At 27.8% G+C, this 13,024-nt stretch overlaps 2 protein-coding genes and 1 pseudogene across 5 annotated transcripts in view; 2 read left to right on the forward strand and 1 right to left on the reverse strand.

The window, feature by feature from the left end:
* Positions 1-12,664, reverse strand: part of LOC145186387 (SCO-spondin-like) — a 34,905-nt gene extending 22,241 nt beyond the window's left edge. The window contains exons 1-7 of one of the 3 annotated variants that reach the window (XM_090094699.1): positions 12,553-12,664; positions 12,313-12,359; positions 9,865-10,039; positions 5,489-5,736; positions 5,190-5,369; positions 4,867-5,037; positions 176-346 (exon numbers count right to left, since the gene is read on the reverse strand). In XM_090094699.1, the coding sequence (XP_089950825.1) occupies positions 176-346; positions 4,867-5,037; positions 5,190-5,369; positions 5,489-5,736; positions 9,865-10,039; positions 12,313-12,358 (991 nt within the window). In that variant the 5' untranslated portion in view covers position 12,359; positions 12,553-12,664. Of the gene's footprint in view, positions 1-175; positions 347-4,866; positions 5,038-5,189; positions 5,370-5,488; positions 5,737-9,864; positions 10,040-10,639; positions 11,010-12,312; positions 12,360-12,552 lie in introns of those variants that run through there. The other 2 variants (XM_090094698.1, XM_090094700.1) reach the window with 2 other exon arrangements.
* LOC149884966 (uncharacterized) overlaps positions 1-13,024 on the forward strand; it is a 748,071-nt gene that overhangs the window by 169,788 nt on the left and 565,259 nt on the right. The window lies entirely within an intron of this gene.
* LOC149884983 (uncharacterized) lies at positions 6,255-8,529 on the forward strand (annotated as a pseudogene). Its single transcript, XR_016454676.1, has one exon. The product of XR_016454676.1 is annotated as an uncharacterized LOC149884983 (transcript).

Here is a 13,024-nt window from a genome sequence, read left to right on the forward strand (position 1 = left end):
TAAAAAGCATTAAACAATGTAAGAAATTTTTTTTTTAAACTGCTTTTATTTAAGAAATGTCTATCTGCAAAATTAACTTTAAATCAATCTAGAAATCTAATTCACTTTTCTATTATCAATTAACAACTCATTAAAAACTTCAAATTTTTGGCTATAATTTATCAAACTAAATTACCTGGACAAAATTCTTCAAAACAAGCAACAGTAGTTTCTGCATCACCAACACAATCTTTACCACCAAATAAAGGTTTAGGGTTATTACAGATGCGTTTTTTAACTTTTTGACCTGATCCACATGTAGTAGAACAAGCACCAGGCATACTCCATTCGCTCCAACTGCCATCCACTTTAAATTTCACACACACAAAAAGTTATATAATCTGCATGACATAACACAAGTTACTTAAACTTATAATTCCATATTCAATAAAAATTAAGTTAAAAAAAAAACTTTTTTTTTCTTCTAAAATCTATGATGATAATCAAGTTATAAGCATTTAAAGATCCATAAGGAGATCCACAAGAAAATATGGCTCATGATTAGAATCAGGTTGTTTGATAATATGAAATTTACCAGAAAAAATTAAATTTATTATACACACTACCAGTCATAATTTAATATTCACCTAACAATTTTAATTAAATGTAATAAAAATCAAGATTTTCCTTTATTGTCTTTTGCTTGAATTATTTATAAAAAAGTAATGTTTATTGAAACAAAACATGTTGACATTTTTAAAATATTCACCTTTCGCCTGTATAACAGCTTAGCATTCTTGCAATTAGTTTATCCAAAGATTCTGTTGTAATTTTATTCCAAAATGTTTTTTAAAATGTGGCAAGGTACTTTATATTAGTTTGTTGCATTTTCATTGCATTTCTATCCAACTCATCCCATAACAGATTGATCGAGTTACAATCAGGAGATTGTGGAGACCATTCCATAGAATCAAAGGTATAAAAAATCTTTAAATTATTTCTAAGAGTCAACATATTTTGTTTTAATAAAGATTTAGTTCTCTTTGCTTTACTTTAATTGAAATGTTACTCCAGCAATATTTAGAAATGTGCTTACAATCATTGTCCTATTGAGAAACAAATTCACAACCCACAAGCTATTTTTTCAACTTTGTTCATGATTTTGAAAACCAAATGTCAAATATATTGTCAACATCATCCTCCAGAAATTTCAAAGTTCATTCATGAACAAAACCTCAGACAATTGTTTAATTGTCCAATCATTATGTATTTTAATCCAATTCAATCATTTAACTTTGTTTTGCATCATTTTAAACTGTAATTACATGACATTACTATACTGTTAGAACAGATACTGGTGTTTTTATTGTAGTGTTGAGTTGCTCTTGAATTTTGGGAGCTGTGATGGAATTTTCTTGCTTTGAACACTGGTGAACTTTCTTTTTGTTTTGAAGTTGCTTTAGGCCTTCCAGAATGATGAAAACTTTTTACACTCACAATTGTGCATTCCCATGACTGCACTTTGAGAAACAGTTTTTTAAGCAATTTTTTGCATTGAATAACCTTTTTCTTTTAATGCCTTTAATGATTGATTGTGTTTTTTACAAACAAAACATAACTTTTTTACATTTTAAAAATTTAGATGAAAATTGTCAAATTTAAATGACAACTATGAATTTAGATAACAGTCTTTCTATAACAGTTACAATATCTATTGCAAAAAATGTTCTAATCACTTATAAAGAAAAATACAAAAACCCATTTAAAATCTAATGTTTTGAATGAATTTTTGCAGCACAAAGATGATGCTTAATATGCACTAGGCACTATGAAAAAATACATCTCACTAAAACAAGTGAAGAAACATCAAACAGCCTCTTTCATTTCAATTAGTAATGAGTTTTAACTTATTGTTTGTAGAATGCACATGATCAATAAAAGCTACTGATAAGCTCACTAAATTATATAGAATTTAACAAAAAAAAAAAAAAAAAGCAAGTGAAACTAAATTTTTGACTGGTAATGGGTAAACAAAAAATTTTTTCTAAATTCAAGAAAAAATGTTTTAGGTGATCTTTTTGGATGAAAAGAAGTTTAACTTAGATGGTCTTGATGGATTAGATGGATATTGGTATGATTTGAGAAAAAAACTTTTATGCTTTTTAAGTTTCAGTTTATAAAAGTGTTTTTTAGAAAATGACACCAATTTTTTGATTGTGTTCAAATTTATTGATCATTTCAAATGATACCCTCATTCTAAAATGATATTTTTCATATTATATGATATATATACCAAGTATTTTTGAATTTATTAAATAAAATTTTATGTAAAATTCAACCAAAATATAAGTGCGTCAAGAGAACATAGTCAGAGTGTAGTTGTAGAAGTTGTTATATAGAGTACCTGCAGTCATAAGTAGCCATTATAAAGAAACAAACATTTTTTTTGGTATTTTAGTGGTTAAACCCAATAAGAAATTACTTTGTATAACTAACTATATTGTTTACATCTGGATGTGTCTTACATAGTGCTTCATTAGGTTTCTTGGGATGATTATTTCAGATGTCTGATTATTTTGAAAAGTACACTGTATGTTTTATTATATACTTGCGTTATTTTATTTGAGTAAGATATTAACTACACTTTAAATTAATTCATTTTTTCAAAATTTAGTATAATTAAGATGACATGAAAAACAATTACTCAAGGTTACAAAGACAATAGCTAATGAATTGTAGTCTTTGTACACATAAATAAATATTTTCATTATAGCAAAAAACACTCAAAGCAAAAAGCTATCTCCAGTGCAATACTATCCATCCTGATTATTAATTGAAACTTGTCTCTGCCTATTATTGAAAATAAGAGTTTTTGTCACTTTCTGGCAGTAGCTGACAGTAAGTTGACAGTAACTACAGTTCTGACAGTAAGTAGGATTCTGACAGTAAGTACACTTCTGACAGTATTCTGACAGTTTGTTGCAAATTATTGACTTCAAAAATAGCTGCAAAAAATGATTTTGAAAAATAATCTTGCTACAAAACATTTACTTAAAAACAAGGTCTTACAACTGAAAACTTGATTAAGCAATAAAGTTTCACAAACACTTTTGTTCTGACTGAAAGATGAGAGGGTTCTTTGGTGTCACTAAGTAAAGTTTGGAGAAAGAAAAATAATGCAAGTCAACTTCATTCTCTTGGCCTGGTAGGGTACCACATCTATCACAGACCTATTTTATCATCTGGTAGGGTACCACATCAATCACAGACCTATTTTCTTACATGATAATATTTAGTTCTAGCTTCAAAAAGTAGATGACATAAATTAAACTGAAGTTTCATAAATGGTGATGTTTTCTGAATCTAACTAAGCCAAATTTCAGTCTCATATCTTAAAAAAGAAACTACAACATTAATTGTATTCATAGGTTTTCTAACATAAAAGTAATTATAATGATTGCAAATCTAATATAGTGTTGATAATTGATTGGCTAAAACTTTAGCAACCACTGTAACTGGAACAGTAATCATTACTAGAGTGATGATTAATGTTCCAATTACAGTGATTTCTAAAGTTTGTTTTTACAAATTAAAAGTTAGTGTAGAGTTTTAGAACTCAAGTCTAAGTCAGGGCTCAAGTTACATTAAACAAATACGTTACATTTCTGAAGTCAAGTTCTACAAAGACCAAATCAAGTCTCAAATCAAGTCTCAAATCAAGTCTCAAGTCTCAAATCAAGTCTCAAATCAAGTCTCAAATCAAGTCTCAAGTCTCAAACCAAGTCTCAAGTCTCTAATTCCTGATTCAAGTATTGAACAATCTTTAAACTAGTTTTTAATCAAAACAAAATCTCATTTCATATTTCAAACTAGGATTAAGCTAGTAAATTAATTATGCAAAAAAAATTTTACAAAAGCATCTGTTTGCTGTTCATTCTAAAGTTAGTTTTTTGATTGTTATTTTGCAAGTTTTTATTTGTAACTTTCTACTCTACTTGGTTTTTGAAACGTTTTGTTTCTCATCAAGATTTGAAAAATGATCTGGAGATTCTAAGTGCCAATACTCAAGTTAAATAGTAATATGATGCTAGGGCAGAGAGTAATATAAAGCTAGGTCAGAGCTTAGTTAAAAATATCAACAGTCATTCTTGGTACCTAATTTAGCAGCTTTTAGTCATAGCACTTGGATATAACACTATAGAGTAAGTTAACTACTAATGAAACTAAAAATGTTGTAAAGGTTTTTGAAAATTCCTGTCCCTGCAGATTTGGATGAGTGAGTTAAGAATAAATTAGGAAAAACAGTCAAAACTTTAAAATATTGCATTAATCCTTGAAAATCCACTACTAAAAATGACTGTGCTAAACAGAATTTCAAGATTTTTATAAAGCAGATTTTTAGTACCTAGAGGGGACTTAAAGAAGATGTCATTAGAGACCTAGTAGAAAATGTTGGAAGGTAAATTAAGGTTAAAATAATGGTTTAACTTAAAAACTCATTAGTCTTTTTTTTTTGGGACAATAATGGTCACCAACTCCTTTGAGTTCTTTAGGCCTTTATAAGGTATATTCTCTGGAAAAAAAACTTAAAAGGCTACATTAAAAGTTGTCAAAACATTTTGTGAAAACATTTAGCAGAAAATGTAATCAAAATAAATCTGCTAATTTGGATTTATGTCAAAATGTGATATCAGCATGGAATTAATTCTTTTTTTTATTGTAGAAATCTTTTAAAAGATTAAGTTTTCAGTTTTATGATCTGTAAATGTTCATAACTGTAAAAAATGTTTCGATAAACAAATAAACATTCCCTAAACTCTTAAAGTAGAGATCTTCTTGTTTTTATCTCTTATTACTCCAATCAATCAAATTTTTAATAAATTAAACCTGGACATTCTGTAACTTGACAGGATTTACTCTCTACTAAAACTCCTACACAATCTTTTCCTCCAAACTGAGGTGGTGGCTGAGTACAGTAACGAGTCTTTGTAGCAACACCAATACCACAAGTTTTAGAACAATCACTAAATTCTGTCCATTCTGTCAATCCACCATTAACTAATTTGATAATTAAAATAAAATTAAAAAATTGTGAAAAAAAACTAGAAAGTTATTAAAAAGTCCTAGTGATCTTTTAATTTAAAGTGCTAAATAGTAAATTATAACAATAAATGTAAAAATTAGAAGCTGAAATATTTAATCTCACTTACTAGGACATTCTACAAGTTTGCATGACTTAGTTTCTGTTGTTGAGCCAAATCTTTCACAATCCAATCCAGTACCTTGAGGAATGGGATTTGTACATGTTCTTTCTCTAGCTGACACTCCCTCACCACATGTAAGAGAGCATTGTGAAAATTGAGACCATGGGCTAAAGCCACCATCAATATCTAAGTAAAAATATGCATTTAGAATTAATCATAATATACATAAACATTTTTATTGTATAAAATGTGGCATAATACTAGTTAAATAAAGTTAAATTTCCGAAAAATTTTAAAAAAATCACTTTGTGAACTTCTGTTTGCAACTGTATATATATATTCTGTGTCAACTTGCCCTGCACACTCTGATTCTGATGAGAGATTGCATTCTTTATAGTTGATGCTATGGCATGAGCTTGATTTTCTTGAAGGATTTGTTAATGCACTTTCCAAATTTTTTAAATTTTTTCCACCCCAACATTCACCCCAATAACGAATCGAAAAGTACTCAAAACCTTTAGCTTTAGCTTTTTCATAACATCGACAAGCCAAACTAAAAAAAAATACTTTGTCAATTTTTTTAGATATGCATTTATAGAAGTATTTGACACAATTTATATTTTTAAAATATGAATTTAAAAAAATTTATATTTTTAAAATATGAATTTATAAAGTTTGAAGTTTAAAAACACTGCAACTGTTATTGTTAACAAAATTTAATGTTAACTTTTATGACAACTATGTTAAATGTTTTTAAGTCTTTTATGAATTTTAAAAAACTTCAATTTTTCTGTTATGGAATAAGCTATGAAACGTCCTAGATTTACTAAAATGAAATTCAATTAAAAAAAAAAAACTTGGTAAATTATCTTACTTTTGTAAAAAATGTGAAAAATAATGAAGTTCACTTTTTAAAAAAAAAATAAGTAGTAAATAATGTGCAACTAAGAGACATCAGAAAATGGTCCTTATCATTTCATTGGATTTTAAATTTATTTTTCTTTGTCAGTTTATCATTTCATTGGATTTTAAATTTATTTTTCTTTGTCAGTTTATCTTTCATTGTATTTTAAATTTATTTTTCTTTGTCAGTTTATCTTTCATTGGATTTTAAATTTATTTTTCTTCGTCAGTTTAACTTTCATTGGATTTTAAATTTATTTTTCTTTGTCAGTTTATCTTTCATTGGATTTTAAATTTATTTTTCTTTCTCAGTTTATCTTTCATTGGATTTTAAATTTATTTTTCTTTCTCAGTTTATCTTTCATCAACAACAACTAGAGTTAAATGAATATGAAATTCTAAAAATACATACCGTAAAAGTGCCTAACTTTGCACAACCGTTAGTAACTTTGCACAACAGTATGTCAAAGATGTTTTACTCTCTAGCAACTAAAAATTTGAACTACAAATGCAAATCACTTTAGAATCTGACACTTTGTTTTAGTGTCAATACGAAACTCATGTAAAATAGTTCTATAAACGCAATTTCTCGCACCACGAGTCATTTTGTGTAAACATAGAAGTAGAATACAAAAATTATGTCTTACAACTTTTATCTGTACAGCAGATCAATATTAAACTCAAAAGTGAATAAACTGCTTAAAGTATTTATTATGGTATTGATTTAAAGTATACTAAGTGTTTAAACTAATATCGATAAAAAAAAAAATAAAATTCAACAGTCTTGTAAATAAAGTACTTTTTTGGCAGAATTTGGGGTAACTTTGCACAATGAACAAAGTTCACCTTAAATGTCGTTGGTCGTCTAAAAGCAATACTTTCTAAAACTTCAGGCAAATATTTTATATAATAGAGTTATTTCATACTTTTTTATAGCTTTAAATAATTTCTTGGGTAATTCAAGGTCAAATTAAGTTATTAGTAATGTTTTTTCCAGATGTCAAGTCATTACAAAAAGAAACTTAAAACCAGAAAATGCAAAAACTATACAGAGGACGATCTAGCTAAATGTCTTGAAGATATAAAACCTAAAAAGCTGACACAAGAGCAAGCTGCTACAAAATATGGTGTTAGTCGAAGAACAATTTGTTACAAATTGAAAGGAGAGCATAACTTAAAACCTGGTAAACCATATTATTTTTCCAAATTAGAGGAGACTACCTTTGTCAAATGTACCATTCAATTAAGTCAATTTGGATTTCCTATTGGTAAAGAAAACTTACGTCATATTATGTACAATTATATCCATAGTTCTGGTAGAAAAGTAAAAGAATATAAAGTCTTTCCTGGGCCTGATTTAATCAAGTCATTTTTACAAAGACATCCAGAACTAACAAATAAATTTGTGCCAAACATAAAAAAATCACGAACAAATTTAAATGAAGAAGTTCTAAAAGAATATATTCAACATCTTACCAAAACCATACAAGATGTTCCTCCAGGCAACATATACAACTATGATGAAACAAATCTAACTGATGACCCTGGCTTAAAAAAGTGCTTGGTAAAAAGAGGCAGTAAATACCCCACAAATATAAGAAACACTTCTAAGACAAGTATTTCTATAATGATATCAGGTAATGCAACAGGTGAAATTTTACCACCTTTTGTTGTTTATAAGGCTACTAATCTGTGATCATATTGTTGTGTAGGAGATCCTAAAGGAGCCAGATACTTCAGTACTAAAAGTGGGTGGTTTGATGGAGTAGCTTTCGAAGAGTGGTTTTTTTCTATAGTTTTACCTTCTTTGAAAAAGAACTTAGGAGTTAAAGTTCTGTTAGTAGATAACTAATCCTCTTTTTAATCTCTCCAAAAGTTATTGAAGCTTATGAAGAAAATGAAATAAAGTTTGTTTGTCTACCACCAAATAGTACACATATAACTCGACCCCTAGATGTAGCTTTCTTTAAACCTTTGAAAACAGCTTGGCGTAAAATTATCACAGAGTATAAAGATTCACCTGTTGGCTGGACATCTCTTGACAAACAACATTTCCCAGAACTTTTGAATAAGTTAATGTCTGCTGTAGAGCCAAATCAGGCTAGTAATTTACAATCAGGTTTTAGAAAGTGCAGTGTCTATCCATTGAATGTCAATGAACTTCTTACAAAGTTTAGAGAAAGAGAATCTTATGATAAAGAATTTCTAGAAGATAGCTTTAAGGTTTTCTTACAAGACAAATTTAAATCTTTGGAATCTGTAGGAACTAATAAACTAAAAAAGAAACTTTCTGTTCCTGCAGGCAAAAGTGTTAGCATTGAAGATCTAGAAAAATTTAACGGGGGTTGTGATTTTGCCTCAAAGAAAATTGCAAAGAGGAAAAAATAAGCAAAACTAGGAAACTTTTCAAAGTACCAGAATTAGGCTTTTAATAGGGCTTTTGAACTGTGTTTTGTTAATTTTAATTTTTTATTTAAAAAAAGGAAATCTTTAATTATTTTAGTTTATCTAAAAGTAATCTTTAATTATTTAAGTTTATCAAGATACAAATGAGCTTTTTTGTGTTTTTAATGAGATTGTGCTCAGTTTTCTTTTATCATAGCATGTTATATTCTTTATTAAGTATAATAATGCCAGAATTAATCTTTTGTTTTTTTTTGTTAAACTACCCTTTGAATTATTTTTCCTTCAGAAAGTATGAAAAAAGAGGTCAATTTGCACCAATCCCATACATATCATAAAGCTACTCAAATTTTTTTAAGTTGTGCAAAGTTACCCATACCCCTGGATAACTTTGCACATTTTTTAAACAATCTTGAAAAACCACTTCTTAATTTGTAAAAATAAATTTAACAACTAAAATAGAATTTAGATATCCTAAATAAATGATTTGCAAGTTTACAATAATATGATAAGAAGTTTAAAGCAGATTTTTATAGATGAAAATTGCAAATAAGTCAAAATTTTGCGCAGAGTTAGATACTTTTACGTTATCTCAAAGATTTTAGTATAAAAATAATGAACTTTGTATTCTTAAATTATGCTTAGATTTATACCATATCCAGTGAGTAATCTTGAACTTTTTAATTGAAAAAAAGTAAGAAAAAGAAGATACAGCTATTAGAATTAAAATAACAATACTCATTAAAATTATCTTCAAAAAACACTTCTTGTAAAAAAATTGCACCATAATAATACATCTACTCATGATGAATGAATGTTAAATATTCAGCATTAAAAGACGAGCTATCTTGGAAAGAAACTAATTATATTTAAAATAGCTTAACAAATAAATCTTGAACTAAGTAATAAAGAAATTAACAAACTTATTAAATTTTAAACTGTTTCAAATGAAATGAGATTATTATAAGCCTTTATGTACTGTTGATGTGAGTAATTTCCCCTGAATTCTAATTTTCTAAGCTTTCCAACATAAACATATTAAACCCTGGTTCAATTAAACTGTCCTGAAGTTAAAGGTACTGAAGCTGATAGTGTATGTGTTGAGGGTCAATAAATAGATCAACAGGATAGAAAACAAAAAAATCATAAACCAGTTTTGCAAAAAGACATGATAAAGCAGTTTTCAATTAAATATTTGAGACTATTTATGAGGTTATGTAGAAAATAATATTTTCTACGCACTTTATGCACGCTGTAAGGTATTTGTATTATAAAAATTTTTAAAATAATGAGATTATAGTTAAGACTAAAAATAACTAAGAGGATGTGGTATATATGCAAATTTAATAAGAACTATATTAAAATAAAAAAAAACCTGTGGAGAGATGCGTCAAATTTATTCCAATCCAACCAATAGCCGTCATATGAAGAGCTTGTTTTATCTCTATCTGTTATAAGCAATACGGAGTTCGAGACATCTTTGTCTTTTGAGAAACATCCTACCTTTTGAAATTTTCTTTCGCAGGTTACATGAGGCTTCACCGTTTGTCCTAAAACCGATTTCCAAAAAATTAATGGCGCTTCTACACTTTCTCTGGTATTAAGATTACTTAATATCAAAAATGAAATAGATGAGTTGAATTTGATGAATTTAAATAGATGAATTTCGTACAGTATAAAACTGATTTTGATATTTTGTACGAAAAATAGTGTTATAGTGACAACGACGCACATTGATTTTTTTATTTATTTATTTATTTTTAATAGTTCGATAGTTGTTAAAAGCATAGTATTTTAACTTGAAGTTGTTTACTTCATAACAAAATATTAACATTTTACCATTAGTAAGTCAATAGATATAGTTATATAGATTTATAGATATAGTCAATATATAAAGTTGTCTACGGAAGAGGCTCATGCGATTACTTATTGCTAATTTATTGCTAATTTACGCGCGTGTTCAACATCATTTAATTTGATTTCGAAACGAAGATACAGAATGAATAAAACTAAAAATAATTCCCTGTGGCACGATAATAATGCTTTCACTGTATCATAGTGGTTAACACTGTATCATAGTGGTTAACACTGTATCATAGTGTTTAACACTGTATCATAGTGGTAATTAACAGTAAAAAAATGTTTCTTACTCTTGTGAGGAAGCTTTGTTGATATTTATTGAATTATAACTTCGCAAAAACTGAAGAAACTTGTATCTGGCATTTCATAAGCTCATTGAATTGAAAACCAGTTGCTACTTAAAAAACATTGCAGTCATGGAGACATCAGCAGACGTTCTGCTACAGGACCTTGTCAACTATACAAATCACGTATTTTTACGTCATCAATCCAATGTTTTGAACAACTGTGACTTACATTTAGAAATTACTTTTTTAGAAAGTAGTAGTCCAGAAAAAAATGAAAGAAATATTTGAAGCAACAGATTCATGAACTCTTAAGCTCCCATTCAATGTGATTTGTCAAAGAAACTAATGTCTTAATCAAAGTTGAGTTTTTATTGATAGATAGAAAGGTTTTTGCACGTCAAATGTAAAAATTAATCGTCAATTGTTTACAGTTCGGCCTTGCTTAGTAAATATTATGGTAGAAGGAAAAGCGAAATAATCTTTCTTTGAACAAAGCCATTCAAAATTTGTATATGTAAAGTTTCTTCTTTTCAGCTTAACAACATTGAATGTCAATCAAAGTCATGAAATCCAGAGAGCTTTAAAGCTTTAAGTTACCGTCATTACACATTTATATTTTATCTTTCATAAGTGCCTTTTACATGTGTAAAATTAACTTTACAAAATAAGCCTGATCTTCGTGGTCAAGAAAATAACCAAATTGTTTCAGAAAGAAAACGACACAAAACTGACTCAGATAAAATCCTTCTATAGAGATTTAACTCCAAACGTTGAATTCCCCTAACAATTTATGGCATTAAAATATCCCGAATATGCTGAAGAAACTGCTGTTCATTATATTTGGATTATGCATGTTATATAACTCAATATAATGATAGTAACAGTCCATAAAGTGCTTATAAACGGTAAGAGTATAATGGAAAACTTTTTATTACCAATTAGTATGCTGGGAGAAGATGCACAGAAACATCGCTGCAAATGTTAGCCATTACAGAGGGCATAACATCAGAAAAATTGCCAAGAAACAAACCAAAGAAGATCTCATGAAAAAAATCCAGGAAATAAACAAAGCCCAAAGTGAAGTCTAATTACAAAAAATACTTTCGCTATTCTTTTGTTTATGTAAAAAAACTGAAATATATTTAAATATTTTAGATACTTAAAAATTTTACAGATTTTAAAAATTTTTTTAAAATTCCCCTGTCCAACATTTCATACATTTCATAGGATTAGAATAAAATTTTGAATTTAAAATCGCGAATTTTATTGAAATAACTTTAAAATGACAACCCAGTTTTTCTTGAGAATTAATAAATCGGTCATACAAAAAAAGAGACTCCTCGATAATTAGTTGTCAACTTAAAAAAATGTATCCGCTTTTTTTTTTTTTTTTTTGAAACTTCGAGAGTTCAATGAAGAATGAAATAAGACTGAAGAAATTTATGCTTTAACAAATTATTGAATATTGTCAGTTACCTGTTATTAATTGTCAAAATATCAATTAATATTTTAGTTAATATAGGATTGTATAAAAAGAATCTTTGCATCAAAGATCAGTTTGGCGGAACATTCCTTTTCATTATAGGATCAAATTTTGTTTAAACAAGTTTGAAAATATTTCAGATTATCACTTCTTAAAATTTCCATTTCAGAGTAATCTTAAAGGAATATTTTACCTTTGACCAACGATGTGAGCCACAGCGTAAGAAGGAAACCCCTCATTCTACAAAAAGTTTTTAAAAGATTGAAGAAAAGAAGTTTTTTTTTTTTCTACTAATTTACAAAAAAAGCTCTTTAAAAAATAAGGTTGTTCAAAGGAAAGAGAAGATTTCTTCAAATAAAAGTTAAATTTATTGAAATAATTAAAATAAAAAATAATGTCAACTGTTACATCCATTTAAAAATATGCAGCATACTTAATTAGTGTGTTCCCTTTCCTCTGACCTTCTTTTCTCCTTTTTCTTCTTCTTCTTCTCCTTCTTAATGTCGTGAATGATCTGTATCGAAAGAGAAACTCAGGCTGCTGTAATGAATAGTTCCGCAAACTGTTACGCTTAGGTGCGACATCCCACTAAAATTATTCACGAGCGAACAACAGGCAAATAATAAAAGGTTTACAGACAAAAATTATTTCTTAAATATAAACTAAATGTGTATTTTAAGGATTTAGTATGACCATGTTTTCACCTGTTAATTTTTATTTCTAGTTTCACGGTAATATGATTTTAACTTATTTTTAAGACAAATATTTATTTATTATTATTTTTTTTTTGTGAGAGTACAAACAGGAATGCTTTTCTTAGAAGGAACGCAACACATCAAAAATTGTAAAATGTATCTGATTTCTCATCCGAAATCTTTTCCAGAGATAAAACGTGGCTATATCGA

Source organism: Hydra viridissima, unplaced genomic scaffold (genome assembly GCF_058129835.1).
Source record: "Hydra viridissima isolate aposymbiotic clone 2 unplaced genomic scaffold, HvirCarnegie_v1 scaffold_8, whole genome shotgun sequence".
In the NCBI taxonomy this organism is placed as follows: domain Eukaryota; kingdom Metazoa; phylum Cnidaria; class Hydrozoa; order Anthoathecata; family Hydridae; genus Hydra; species Hydra viridissima.